The sequence below is a fragment of the Thamnophis elegans genome, chromosome 8 (genome assembly GCF_009769535.1).
Source record: "Thamnophis elegans isolate rThaEle1 chromosome 8, rThaEle1.pri, whole genome shotgun sequence".
In the NCBI taxonomy this organism is placed as follows: Eukaryota; Metazoa; Chordata; class Lepidosauria; order Squamata; family Colubridae; genus Thamnophis; species Thamnophis elegans.
The window spans coordinates 36269175-36284089 of record NC_045548.1 but is presented as its reverse complement, the minus strand read 5'-3'; the positions used below and the strand labels follow the sequence as shown (position 1 = coordinate 36284089).

Genomic DNA, 14915 nt, shown 5'->3' with positions numbered 1-14915 from the left:
CCAAATTATACTGAGTGCCCCGGGTTATTCTTAGGACGGGCTTCCTTAGTTGCTTCGCTGCCTCAGCCCAGAAACCCCTTTAAGTCCGGAACCAGCCGAGAGTGACGGGCCAGAGAGCTGCCTTTCGCTCCCACGGCTTCAGCCAAGGCAGGCGGCTGCCATCTGAGAAACGCCGCCGTCCGGGCCACTGGAAGGACCTTAGTCTTCATCTCCCGAAATGGAAGGGGGGATTTAAAGGCCGCTCCTAGGTTGGCTTCCCGGTCCCGATCAAAGGTGGCAAAGCAGCAGGGGAGGTCCGGGTTTTGCGGGCCAATCCCAGCAACTGTCTTTCCTCCAACCGCCCCGCCGTTGGCAGCGAGGCCGAAAGGCGCCCGAATCCAGAGCCGCTGCCTCCACCTCCCGGGACTTCTCCAGCCACACCCTCCTTCGTCAGAAAGGCCAAGGAGGTGGGGTTCGAGAAGCGGTGTCGATATAAAGGGCCGCGACGGCACCTCGCCGCCAGGTTTTCCTGTTCAAACGCACGTGTCCGGTCTCGGGCTCTCCAGCGTCGGGAGCGCAGCGTGCCAGTCTGAAGGCGCCAAAGCCCGAGAAGCACCGGGGAACGTCCGGGGAGGCCGCAGGTCAAGGAACGAGCCGCACTGACGGCCAGTTGAGCTTCTCACCTTCCATCTGAATTATCTCGCTTACCTCGCCGACCCGAGCGTTTGCAATGAGCGCCGCCACCCTGGACCCCTTGGACTCGCTTTCGTGCTATAGAACCTGGTCTCTGGAGCCCGCCAATTTCTACGACGCCAAGGCGGGCGAAGGCAGCGGCGGTGTGAGTCCTTCTTGCAAGGCGAGCGCCGTGAGCGTCGCCCAGGCGAGCGAGGAGTCCGGCGGGATGTGTTTGGCTCCGAGCAGCGGCAGCCGCGACCTGGCGGAGCTGAGTGCCGCCGCGCCGGCCATGTACGAGGACGAGAGCGCCATCGACTTCAGCTCCTACATTGACTCCATGGCGGCCGTGCCCAACTTGGAGCTGTGCAACGACGAGCTCTTCGCCGACCTCTTCAACAGCAACCACAAGGGCGGCGAGCGCAGCGGGGGCTACGGGGATTACCTGCCGCCGCCACAGGCGCCGCCGCCGCCGCCGCTTTCAGCGTCCGGAGGAAGCGCCTTGGCCAGCCTGCTGCACGCCAGCGTCCTTCCCGGCCCACTCCGGGGTGCCGTCAAGCAAGAGCCAGAGTGGGGTGAGGAGGCACCGGGCTCGCTGCTGCCCTCCCAGATTGCTACTTGCGCGCAAACCATTGTCAATTTGAGCGGGCAGCCCACGCCGCCCACCTCCCCCGAGCCCCCGGGCAGCGCCTCGCCGTCCAGCTACAGCAGCCGCTCTTCAGCTTCGTCGTCACCGGGGTGCAAAGAGCGGTCGGGCAAAAAGGGTGTGGACAGGTTCAGTCCGGAGTACCGGCAGCGGCGGGAGCGCAACAACATTGCGGTGCGCAAGAGCCGCGACAAAGCCAAGCGCCGCAACCAAGAGATGCAGCAGAAACTGGTCGAGCTTTCTGCCGAGAACGACAGGCTGCACAAGAAGATTGATCAACTCAGCCGGGACTTAACGAGCCTCCGACACTTCTTCAAGCAGTTGCCCAACGCCTCTTTCCTGCAACCCTCCTCGGTCACGGACTGTCGGTAACGGGCTGCAGACGACGACGCCCCGGCCGCCCACAGGCGAGAGACTTTGAACTTCTTCATGAATACCTCAGCGCGAGTCGCACAAACTGCTGCGGGGGGAGGGGGAGGGAGGGCCAGGCTAGAAGACTCGGGCTGCCCCAGGGACTGTGCCAAAGGTACACGGAGGGAGGGGAAAGGCGCTCCTTGCCTCGCCTCTTCCCTCAAGCAAGAAACCTAGCCTGGAAGGCCGGACTGAACTACGCCGGAGTGGGGGGATAACAACCTATGTGCGTGCGTGTGTGTGTTTTGGCTTTTTTTTTTTTTTTTTTTGAATGGGCTAAGCTTTGGTCTTTTTAACCACAAAACTTGCCAAAAAGTTGTTTTTTAAAGCGAAAGAGAGCTAAACGTCTTTCCTCCTAAATTATTTTTATAATGATCATCCTCCCTTTCCCTTCTCCCAGTTGATGCAGCTATGGTACTTTGTAAGAAACAATGATTTTTTCAGACTTTTCAAACACTTTTTATTATAAATAGTATGAGGAAAAGGTAGACTGAGCATGCTCAAACTTTTATATAAAATTTTTACAGCATTTCTAAAAATAAAAATCCATTGAAATGTACTTGACTTTGTATTTGTTGTGATGTGAACATGTACTGAGGGAATGCAAAGCGCAAAAAGTAGTGTACCATCCAGATGAATGATAAAGTGCCATGGTTAGTATTTCTTCAAGGGCATTTAAGTGTAGATTACATAGTTATTGAATGCTTTTAAAAATGCATATACAAGCAGAAGATACATAGGTGCTGTGATGAATAGTTAGTGGAAAATGTATGATTCACTCCTGGACATAGTTAGCTTCATATAGGATCCAACCACCTAAAGGAGGGCCCCACACACCTCATTGAATTTGTTACTTCAGACTGTTAAGAAGACCTTTACTTCCACAGGTAAAAATTCCATTCATATTGAGATGCATAAAAACCATCAGGTAATGGAAATTTACCTACAAAAGGACATATTTACACAAAATATTTTGAGCCAAATGCCAGTTAGATTAATGCACAGTATTGTGAAATTACAATGCAATAGCCAATTGGGTTTAGGCATGAGATTAACAGGCTGAGAAAAAATTATAAATAGTGTAAGTAATTAGCACCTGAAAATTATTTCAACTGGTAGAAAAAGACCAACTGTGAGGAGAAAGCTTCAAAAATTAGCCTAAGGATGTTTTTCCACAGGAAAAAATAAAGGTTATTTTGCCTTATTTGCAAAACACATTGTCCTATTTCTAAATTATATATATGTATGTAGGTACGTAGGTAGGTAGGTAGGTAGGTAGATGATAGATAGATATAGATAGATAGATAGATAGATAGATAGATAGATAGATAGATAGATAAGATAGTGGGGGGCAGAGGACAGGAGAGAAAAGAGAGAGAGATCGAAGGGTGAGATTTGGAATGGTGATGTTACAAAATAATTCCACTGCTCTGATTTACACGCTTAAGAAAAGATTTTAGAAACCCCTTTTTAAGATTACATGAAACTTTGTATATAGTATATAGTATTTTCTTCTGCAGCAAGATTCAAAGAGAAGGCATAACAGCCATGACTTCCAAAGCTACTACAAAGTTCAAAATATAGGTATTCCTTAATAGCAATAGCAATAGCAGTTAGACTTATATACCGCTTCATGGGGCTTTCAGCCCTCTCTAAGCGGTTTACAGAGTCAGCATATTGCCCCCAACAATCTGGGTCCTCATTTTACCCACCTCGGAAGGATGGAAGGCTGAGTCAACCTTGAGCCGGTGAGATTAGAACCGCTGAACTGCAGATAACAATCTACTACCTACTACCACAACTGAAGCCAACATTTCTGTTGCTAAGCAAGATAGTTAAGGGAGTTCTACTCCATTTTATGACCTTTTTGTCTCAGTTAAGCAAATCATTGCAGTTGTTAAATGAATCATGCAGTCATTAAGCGAATCTGGCCCCAGAACAGCACAACTGTTATAAATACATGCCAGTTTTCAAGTCCCTGAATTTATGTTGCAAAGCTTGTACATATGAAAATAGCCATAAGTCACTTTTTTCAATGCTGTTATAACTTTGAAAGGTCACTAAGTGAATGGTTGTAAGTGGCGGACTATCTGTACACACTTCAGGTAGTCCTCAACTTACAACCGTTTAGTGACTTTGAAGTTACAACAGCACTGAAAAGTGACTTACGACCGTTTTTCACACTTAAAATCTGCAGCATCCCCATGGTCATGTGATCAAAATTTTGTACTTGGCAATTGGCTCATATTTATGAATATACCCCAGAGTCATGTGATCATCTTTTGCGACCCTGCAAGCAAAGTCAATGGGGAAGCCAGATTCACTTAATAACTGCAGTGATTTCCTTAACAACTATGGCAAGAAAAGTTGCAAAACAGGACAAAATTCACTTAACTGCCTCACTTAACAACAAAAATTTTAAGCTCACAGCACCATGATTGATTTAAACTTCATTCTCTGTCTTTCTGTGTATCAGGGTGTCTTCAACAGAAAACATTTTGTTCTCTACAGCACCTAAATTTATTTCCCTTGGCTAGCTGTCACCTGGTCACCCACTAAATAGAATTAGCTAGAGTCAATGGAGCCATTATTTTGAGAAATTAACAGTGTGAATATATACATATTTTGTGTGTGTGTGTGTGTGTGTGTGTGTGTATGAAAGTCTATACAATATAGGATCCCAGATCCCTCTATGTCCCTGCCCCCACATCTGTCCTCACAACTACATCTTCTAAACACATAAATCCACATCCAGCTGCTGAGTATGGGAATATTTTATGCAAATAACAGGAAATCCCATGCATGCCAAGTTCCGTCTAAAAGAAATTGCAGGAATTTGAATCCGATACTGATTGCAGTGTTTCAGTATCAAATAATTTCATCCACAAATCGAAATGTACAAGTAGAAGGTATAACTATTTTAATTACAATATATTAATCTATTTTATAGAAAGGTTTAAAAAATACAAGTTATAAATAAATCCTTATTTAAATAATGATTATTGATGTACAAATGCCTGTGTCCACACGTACTCTTCTTTCATAATATTTAATTATAATGATAAAAAATACATGGTACATCAGGTCAGACATACTGTATCTGAACAATTATCCTACATGAAATCCTGAATAGTATTTATATGTGAGTCAATTAAGAAAATGTATCTCTAAATTAACAACTTAGAAGTTAATTTCAAAATCTTTCAAAAAACTCACCTTAACATTTAGTCAAAAATTATTTCAAGCCCTGAACTCATTACAAAATATAACCTCCAGAACAAACAAAACAAAACAACTGCTGGAAAAAATAAGTTTCCTTTGAGTCCTATGATATGAGGACCAGACATCTGTGTGTATGAATTCCATTAATTTCATGAGAAAAGATTTAAGAATGTGCATTTAACTCCTCATTGAAATGACAATTGCACTTGAATTGAGATTTGTCCATGGTTCATGTGAGTGTTTTTAAAAAAAGGTACTAGAGTTTTGTTTCAAAAGCAGCATGGAAGAACAGTAGAGCTACAAATATGTTACAAAAATCATAGACAGAAGCAGACAATATTCCCTTCAGTTCTTTCAGGCCTCCGAGAGAACAATTTCTTCCAATCCAATACAACTAGATGGGTGGCTGGTTACAGATTGGACATAACAATTCAAAAACCCCACCTCTTTCCTCAGCACACTTGTTACTTCATAACTCTGCAATGATAAAGCACAGTCATTGAAACAAATAATCTTGTACATTTTGTCCTAGCCAACATACCGCTGAACACTCTTTAGTAAAGAAAGTTCTTAAGGGCTTTTTTTCCTTATTTGCTTTTTTACTGCTCCAAACCCATGTAATCCTCACAGTTATGAGAAATAATTTTATTAAATAAATTCAAATAAAAATTTCCCTGAACCACTTAACTGAAAGCCAAATTTTCTACAAAAGTATTCCAGGAATTTAAATAGAACATTAGATCACCCACTTGATAATTATATTTTTATTCATATGCCAATATAGTCGAAATATTACAAATGGAACAGGTTATCCAGAATCTGCATCTTTATAAACCCTAGCTGTAAATGGTGGAGGATGAGGACTAATACATCTAAAAGGCACCAACGTTTTTTTGGGGGGGGAGGGGGGGAGTTATCATAAGAACTTCAATTATTTTAAGTGCACATACCCCATCATCCACGGTTGCTGATTCTAGAAGTGAAGAAATAGACTTCTGTAATAGCTGTTGTAACAAAGAAAAAATAAAGTATTATAATTATGAAAACAATAATGTACTCAGTTTGTATCCCTAAGATATAAGTATTTTATTACTTACTAGCTGTTATCTAATTTCACAGGGAAAAAAATTCTTGGTCAAGACCTTACACATAGTAATCTGTATTTAATTCTACCACAGATTATCTAGAATATTTGTTTGCCTATTTGCTTGCTTGCTTTACACCTGCTCTCTCTATGCTCTGGGAAACATAACTGTGGTATCCAACACAGGTAGGTGGGAGTATAAAAATATATATCTTTCTTCACCTAGAGCAGATAATAAAATACTGAATTAGAACAATATTGTTCTTGTAATACCTTTATTTTTACTGTGGACTTTGATTGGGACTGGCAATTCAAAAAGACTTCCAGATGCATCTTGAAAACTGGTGAAGCTACAACTTCACAGCAATGGCTGCAGTAGAGTAACTCTCTGAAATACATGAGAACAAGGCCATTTATACCTATCCCCAAATTTCCATGTCAAAGTGTGCTCATAGACTTCTTCACTTTGCATTGTAAGCTAGAACACATATTGTTCAAAAATTCCCAACTTCCTTGATTTAATGTGCAACAATCCTATAAGATATGAGATAAAAGATAATGAAGAGCCCGAGAGTCTCAACTTCATGGGTCAGTGTCAATACTAGGAAAAACAAGTGAAAATTTCAACCTTTTACAATTTATCAGTTGTTTTGATAAAACGACCATTTAACCATTTCTGAAAACTGTTCAAAAGATTCCAAGGAGATTTTTTTAAAAAAACTGGCTTAGAAAGGAGCATATAATGTACATTTGGCAGAATTAAAGGATGTGAACACAGTAAAATACACAATATTACCGATCCTGCTCTGCTAATCCCCTGCTTATTAACAATCAACTATACATTTAGAAAGTTTGTACTAGCTTATTTTTAAAACATTATCCTATTCTTTGCCTTAAAAATCCCAATACAGTTTCTATATGATCTATAGTTTCTATATGATACATTAAACCTTCACTATACACAAGCCTACATTATAAGCAGTGTCCATAGTATCCTGGCATTAAAATTTAAGTGAAAATTTAAAAATTAGTGAAAGTGAGAATCTCATAATTATTACAAGACCTCAATGAAAGTGCCAAAATCTTGTAAGACTCTTCTTTCTTTAGGAGCTAATGTGCCTTTCATTGGGAAAAAAACCTGTTGATTTCTGAATTAAGAGACAAAAAGGAAAAGGAAAAAGGGATTAGGAGAAGAAAGCCTGTCAGCACTCCTTCATTGGATAATCAGGAAAGAAAACCACAAGACTCCATTGATAGAAATCAAGTGTACTTTTACTAATTATAAATGAAGTCTGATTATTTAGGCGCAAAGCGAAGTCTGATTATTTAGGCGCGAAAGCGAATAATATATTGTATAATTCATTCCCCTCCCCTTGGCATCCCATGTGCAGTCCAATCATAATTCTCCCAAGTGTCAGGTGTGAGATAACTTCGAAAGGCATCACCAGGATGGAATGCCGGTGCCGTTGGCCTTGGCGGGAACCCTCCTCCGCATGCGCAGTAAGGTGGACAGTTCAAACTCCAGAATCTTCCTCCAGCCCAACAGTTAGTCCCCTCCCAAATACCATGCCCCCCCTCCCTGTTTCAATGGCAGCCGAAGCAGCAGCAAAGCAGAGGCTGACAGCCAAACTGATACATCATATTCTTACAAGATAAACATTTTTTTACTGTAACTCAGGACATCAAAACCAAGGAAAGAACAGCATTGCTTTCACTGTCATGAAGGCTGTAGCAAAGATACTACTTGGATATAATACAATGAATTTTGCAATAATACTATTAGACTTTGTAAATAGGTTTTTTTTAATATGATGGTTATTCATGTTATATTCTAAGCACTCATAAGAAGAGGAGGCTGGTAAGGTTTATGGTCAAGTTCAATTTGAAATTAACAGAATATTTAAGCAAGTTGTTTGTGGTTGGAGATCAGCATGCCAACATTGGAAATATTAAGGAGGAAAACATAATTGAATTTTATGGCCTAAGAAATAAAAACAGAGAATAATTTAACAATTTCAGTCAATCCAGTGAGTTCTATGATATCTATCTATGATGGACATAACTTAGATGAAATACAAAGAAATCAAATTGACTGTATTATTCTTACAAGGTGATGGAATTGCTTAGTTATAAGAACAAAGATGGCCAGGAGCTAACTGTGAAATAAAACATGATGTGATCATAACTGCATGCAAGATCCAAATTAAGCTAACTGCAGAAAAAGAAAGTTTCCATGGCGTGGTCTTGAATGTATATCCAGGATTTTCTAGCTCTACTTATTATATTTGGGTACATTATACAAACATTTATAGAAGTCCTTAATACTGCAAAGGTAGAAGAGAAAATTGGATGACCAGAAACAAGGTGGATGGATTCAATTGGAGCAGTAGTGGGTGCTATGCTGGAAACTCAGAAGGACCAGGTTGAGGGAAGGCTTCTTGGGGAAAAAGTAACCTATGAGGTTACTAAGAGTCAGTCCTGACATAATAGTACATAATCATAATTACATAGTAATTCTAGTATTGACCTATTGAAATAGAACAGTTGAAAGGCAAAAGGACTCTAGTGCAGCTGGTCTCTTAGAATCTACTTCCATCGCTTTGATTGAGGCGCCAAGGAGAAGAGACTGCAACCGAAAAATTATGCTGAGGCATCGTGTTCCCAGTAAGATTCAAGTCTGAATCTCTATTCTGTGACTGTCAAGAACCATTCACCATGCCTATTTTCTAAATCACTTTAATTTTTAAGACGACATTCTGTGACAACAAATGACAACAAATTTCATGAAGTACACATTTTTGTTTTCCCTTAAAAGACTTCTTTTTTGCAAGAGTTAATGAAGTTAGAACTATTCTTATCAGGTGTAGCACATGATATTGGCACAAACACTCACACACGTGTACTATGTTCTATATAAGTATCCAGGAAATAAGAATGTTGCTACTATTGTAACTACTATTACTCTAATCATAATCAACTTTACTGGATGACTAAGAAAAAACAAATGCTGGAGGGGAAATAATATACTTTATATTTACTTCTTTCTTTGCACTCTTTATGATTTTATAACCCTTCTAGTTGGCAGCTCATCACCAGGACAGAAACAGTTTTGTAAGGAAGCTAGTGAAATGGAGAGCTGATCAACTATTTGTAAGGAAGGGTCTTTGTTAATTGAGTAAGATTGATCCCCTCCGTTGCTGACTGGGTATGTGTTTACTTGCACTCTGAGCACATGGACTGAGAGGAGGGGATTACAGCTAAGTCACTGATCAAGAGATTGGCTATTGGCTTTGTAGCATTCCTTAGCCAATCAGAAGTCCCGGCGAAATACTTGAAGCTCGGAAGCAGAAGAAGTTAATAGGAATGGGAGAATGTTATGACAAAATTAAAAGGGGGATGAAGCACATACTTTCAAAGCTAAGTAGCAAGATGAATTTAGAAATGACATGAGGAAAACAGGATTACAGACTCTGTAAAAGTGCAACATAGGATAAAACAGTTGTTAAAAGAAAAAGAATCGAAGTTATTAACAGTAAGTAGGGTGAAGATAAAAAGCCAAGGCAGAAGATATTTTACAGTTTACTCCACAGAGAGTTGAATGTATAAGTATCAGCCAGATAAGTACAAGTCATGATTCATTCCTGCATTCCTGAAGCTAATCTGTTTTCTTGAAACCACTGCAGATATTAGACAGCCATGAAAGTATGTGGATGAAACCTCCTGGGATATGACAGCTTTGTCCTAGTCTCAGAATGACAGCTCCCTTATGGTCATGGAGAACAAGAGTTAAGGATGGCATAATATATTTTCTGCAGGCAATGAGCCCAATTATTATCTATGATAATAAGAAGACAACTTTTGATTGTGGATGAGATGAGTTGGGTTTGTCATGCACATGTGGATAATATTGGGGTAAAAGTAGTAGCCATGGTTTACATTAGCATTAACAACATTAAAAAACTAAGTAAACTGCCCTGGAACTAATTTAAGCTACTAGGTAGATGACTAAAGTCCAGGACTGCCAAGATAGTATTGTGAGAAATACAATTTCTTCCACACAGAAAATCAACCACAAAGACCGAGCACAGTGGTCCCCACATTTGGTCAAGCTTGTGCAAGATATTTAGATTTACTCGTTATCAGGCAATTTTTTGGAACAAGCTAAATCTGTATGAGAGAGGAGTTGTCACATGACATCAAAAAAAGATGACACAGCTGCTTTTACATTTATCTCTGAGGAAAAGCCTACAATCAAATTTAGAATAGGGCAGATGCCAATATCTAGATGAAGAACAGATACCCAATAGTTTTTTTTACAGAATAACATAAACCAATGAAGATATTCTAGAAAGGAAGTATTTGAAGAAGTCAGAATAATAACTAAAAACATACATTACACATCAAAATTAGGTTTACATATATTAAATACTTTTAGGGTGCTAACTCTAAATTTAAAAAGAGTACTTATTATACTATTTACTCTTAGCTGCTAAATCAAAAATTACTTAAAAGTCATAATGTATCATTGGACAATTGATGCTGTCAGCTTCTGCTTTGCTGTTGCTTCAGCTGCCATGAAACAGGGAGGGAGGGCATGGTATTTGGGTGGGGTTACTCAATGTGCTGGAGGAATGTTCTGGAGTTCTCTGGATGGTCAGATTACGCATGCGTGGGTGTTTCCCGCCTGGACTAACGGCACCGACATTCCATCTTCGTGATGCCTTTTGAAGTTATCTCACACTGACACTTGAAGGACTTATGATTGGACTAGGCCTATGATGCCAGGGGGTGTGGAATGGGCTATTCTATATATCAACTGCTTTCGCACCTAATTAATCAGACTTCGCTATGCAACCGCTCTTTAACCATTTTTAATTAGTAAAAGTACATTTGATTTTCCACGTATGGAGTCTCATGGTTTTTCTTTCCTAATTATTAAATGGAGAGGTGCTGACAAGTAGCGAAGTCTCAAAATCACCTTTCCAGGAGATCACCATCTACCGTGGAGGGTGCAAATGTCTTCGCCAGCCAGCGAAGGAAGGAGGGAGAACTCCCCGCCGAACTCTTGCTTCATGAAGATTTGTCTCAGCTGCAGATATCAAGCCCGGCTGACCCACCTCCCCCCCGGTGGTCCACCTCGATAGGACAAAGAGAGGAGGAACCAGGCTGGGATGCGGGGGTTACCCGAAGGAAACATCAGGAAAGACCGCTGGAGGCGAGAGCCGAAAGAAGACCCCAGGGGGGAGATCAACCTGATTACTTGGAACAAAGGTACTTTGGGCAAATATGTGGGGAAGATGAAGAGGTCAGGAGGGGTTGGGAGCGAGAAAACCCACGCGCTGATTCACCACCCCCCTCGAGCTGATTCACCCCCTCCTGCTGGGCCTTTTGCCAGACTAGGGGGGCCACCTCCCAGAAGACGCAGAATGGCTAAAATTCCCCCCCCTGCCTGTGAGATATGATGGAAGCCCTGCGAAACTGGGGTCTTTTATCATGCAAGTTTATAATTACATGGAGATCTACAGCCCAGATTTTGAATCAGATACCATGAAGATAAGGATGATTTTACTATCATTAGACGGTGAAGCGTCTGACTGGAGTACTGGTTTACATCAATCAATTTCCCCCCTCCTGAGGAATTTCAATAGGTTTATGGAGGCTTTCAAAAAGACGCTTTGATGACCCCCTTACTGAGAAACGAAGCAAGTTAAATTTATAACCCTCGAGCAAGACGACAGACCGGTGTCCCAGTATATTCAAGAGTTTTCAACGCCTTTCCCAGTACATGAGGGGGTGGAGGTGAAGATGCCCTTTTGGACAAATTTGCTTTGGGCTTGGATGAAGATATCTATCAGCAATGTGTCAATCGAAATCTCCCCAAGCGCTTAACCGTTTGGTTTGAACACGCTGCTGACATCGAGCTGGATTTACGAGGCTCCGTTATGCAAGAGAGGAGAGACAGAAAAAGAAGGAGAAAGCTGCAAATCCACCCCCCCCCCTAGCCGGAAAGCCCCGTTCGGAGGAAAGGGCGAGGGGAGGGGTGGCTCCTCGGGGAAATCAAGGCCATTAACGTGTTTTCGTTGCGGAAAATTAGGCCATCGCGCACCCGACTGCCGTGCTAAATTGCCCTCAATCTCCCAACCCCCATCCAAACGGGAGGAGAGATCTGGCAAGTCCTCAGACAAGAGAAAGAAGGACGTGCCTTCGCTGTGGATTCCAGGACCCCCTCGCTTCAGCCAGGCCTTAGAGGGAGAAGCGGACGCCCCCCCCAGCTCTTCTGATGACTCAGATGACGACACATCGCCTCACTGGGTGAGTTCAACAAGGGGCCCCCATGCTAATCCCCTATAGAATTAAAAGTTCCGCCCGATGGGGAGCCGGAATCCCTTCACGCCTTACTTGACTCAGGGTGTTCCCGATCAATGATCAATCCTGCTATGGTGGAGAAGTTGGGCCTCAAATTACGTACTTTAAAAACCCCCATTGTCTTTTGCCAAATAGATGGGTCCATCGCGGGGGGGGGGGGCTCATTTCTTTACTGAGCCCTTGGAAATGAAAATGGGTTCCCACACAGAACTAATCTCGTTCATTGTGGCTCCTGGGATGGACAGGCCACTCATTTTGGGCCTACCTTGGCTTCGGAAATGGAACCCTCGCATAAATTGGAGGGAAGGCTGGTTACGCATTCGCATGAAAGAGCCTCCGGAAGGGGAGGGCGTTCCTGAGAAACCTGTTAATTGTGATCCTGAGGTGGCCGCCAGAGGGCAGGAGAGGATTGAAGGAGAGGAAAAGATTCCTAAAGTGTATTGGGACCTAAGGGGAGTTTTCAGTGAGAAGTCTTCCGACAAACTTCCACCCACAGACCTACTGATTGCTCTATGACATCTACCCGGGGTTAAACTACCAAAACCCCAAATATACTCCATGTCACCCAGGGAGATGGAAGAAATGCGGAATTTCATAGATAAAAATTTGGAACGGGGATTCATTGAACCTGCTCGTCCCAAGGTTGCTGCCCCTGTACTTTTCCGTGAAAAGAAAGATGGCTCTCTCCGATTATGTGTTAATTTTAAAATTTGAACGGGATATCGGCCCAAAATGTATACCCACTTCCATTAATGAAGGACATGTTGGCCCAGTTGGGGAAGGGCCGCATTTTCACTAAATTGGACCTCAGGGAAGCTTATTATAGGGTCCGCATAAAGGAGGGAGATGAATGGAAGACTGCTTTCAACTGCCCTCTTGGTTGCTTCCAGGTCCGGGTCATGCCTTTTGGCCTGCAGGGGGCCCCTGCAGTTTTCATGCAATTAATCAATGAGATCTTGCATGACCACCTCTACAAAGGAGTTATCGTATATTGGACGAACATGTCGCACTTGTGCGCACTGTTTTGAAAAAACTCAGAGCTGCTGATCTTTATGCCAAATTATCCAAGTGTGAGTTTCACCAAACTAAGATACTAACTCGTAGACAATTGCAAAAAATTTTGGGTTTTGCTAATTTCTACCGTCAATTCATTCCTTCTTTTGCCAAAATTGCGCTTCCTATAACTAATTTGCTGAAATCCAGAGGTGGTCCTAAACCTAAGCCTAGCAAGCCTCTTGACTGGACCATGGACTGCCAAGCGGCTTTCGAGAAACTGAAACGCCTTTTTGCTGCGGAGCCGGTGCTGAAGCATCCCGACATGGACAAGCCTTTCGTCGTCCAAGCTGATGCCAGCGACATCGCTGTTGGGGCCGTCTTGTTGCAATCCAACGACCAAGGTAACCTGCAACCTTGCGCGTACACCTCCCGCAAACTCACAGACACTGAGAGACGTTGGGCAGTTTGGGAGAAAGAAGCGTTTGCGTACGGTGGGCCCTGACCACGTGGCGCCATTTCTGGAAGGCGCTAAACACCCTTTCGAGGTGTGGACTGACCACAAGAATCTGGAGGCTTTGAGAACGCCGCGCCGTCTCTCCCCCAAACAAATGCGGTGGGCCCAACATTTCAACCAGTTCAATTTCACACTCAAGTACATCCCTGGGGGGAAGAATTTCATGGCGGACGCCTTGTCCAGACTCCCTCAATACAACTGCTCTAAACTGAGCATCGTGCAACCGGTGGTTCCCACTTCCAGCCTGGCGGCTCCGGTGGTTACTCGCCAGCAGGCACGAGCAAAAGTGGACGTGCCTCAAGATTTTCTTTCTGACCTCAAACTCGCCCTTCCCCAGGATGACTGGTTCCAGAAGCATCAGGATGAGTGCACAATGAGGGACGAATTGCCATGGATCGGCGCCAAATTGTATGTCCCCACCTCCCTTCGTCCCGTTGTCCTCCAACGTGCTCATGACTCCAAATTGGCGGGTCATTTTGTTTTGTAAAAACTTTGCATTTAGTAAAGAGACAATTTGGTGGCCATCTTTGAAGAAGGACATTGAACTTTATGTTGCCAGTTGCCCCGTTTGTGCGGGGCGCGAAACGGCCCTCCTGGGAAACCGCAGGGATTGCTCCAGTCTGTCGCCCGACCTGTTGCCCCTTGAAGGAGATCTCTATGACTTTATTGTTGAGCTCCCCGAGAGCCAGGGGCACACCGTCATTTGGGTCGTTACGGATTTGTTTTCAAAACAAGTTCATTTCGTCCCCTGCCACAAAATTCCTTCCGCTAAGGCGCTGGCTAAACTCTTCATTTCCCACATTTACCGTTTGCATGGGGTGCCTGATCGCATCATCTCCGATAGGAGTGTCCAGTTCACCTCAGTGTTCTGGAAGGAATTTCTCAACGTATTGGCTCCGCCAGGGCCTTAGCTCCGCCTACCATCCTCAGACTAATGGCGCTTGTGAGAGGACTAATTCTGTTCTTGAACAATATTTACGTTGTTTCATCAATTATCAACAAGATGATGGGTGGACTTATTGCCA

The 14915-nt window shown here is 43.1% G+C and overlaps 2 protein-coding genes across 6 annotated transcripts in view; one reads left to right on the top strand and one right to left on the bottom strand.

Annotated features, from left to right (window-relative positions):
• The first annotated feature begins 480 nt into the window (after positions 1-480).
• CEBPD (CCAAT enhancer binding protein delta) lies at positions 481-2267 on the top strand. The gene has a single exon (XM_032222623.1). The coding sequence runs from the start codon at positions 710-712 to the stop codon at positions 1667-1669; it is 960 nt and encodes a 319-aa protein (XP_032078514.1). The 5' UTR covers positions 481-709; the 3' UTR covers positions 1670-2267.
• Positions 2268-4146: 1879 nt separating this feature from the next.
• Positions 4147-14915, bottom strand: part of SPIDR (scaffold protein involved in DNA repair) — a 247544-nt gene continuing 236775 nt past the window's right edge. For all 5 annotated transcript variants that reach the window (XM_032222617.1, XM_032222619.1, XM_032222620.1 and 2 more), the window contains 3 exons: positions 6288-6402; positions 5881-5934; positions 4147-5407 (listed from right to left, as the gene is read on the bottom strand). In XM_032222617.1, coding sequence (XP_032078508.1) covers positions 5285-5407; positions 5881-5934; positions 6288-6402 — 292 coding nt within the window. In that variant the 3' untranslated portion in view covers positions 4147-5284. The remainder of the gene's footprint in view (positions 5408-5880; positions 5935-6287; positions 6403-14915) is intronic.

What these genes read in the sequence shown, in the direction of transcription:
- CEBPD (XM_032222623.1), top strand. Translation starts at nt 710, where the DNA reads ATGAGCGCCGCCACCCTGGACCCCTTGGACTCGCTTTCGTGCTATAGA.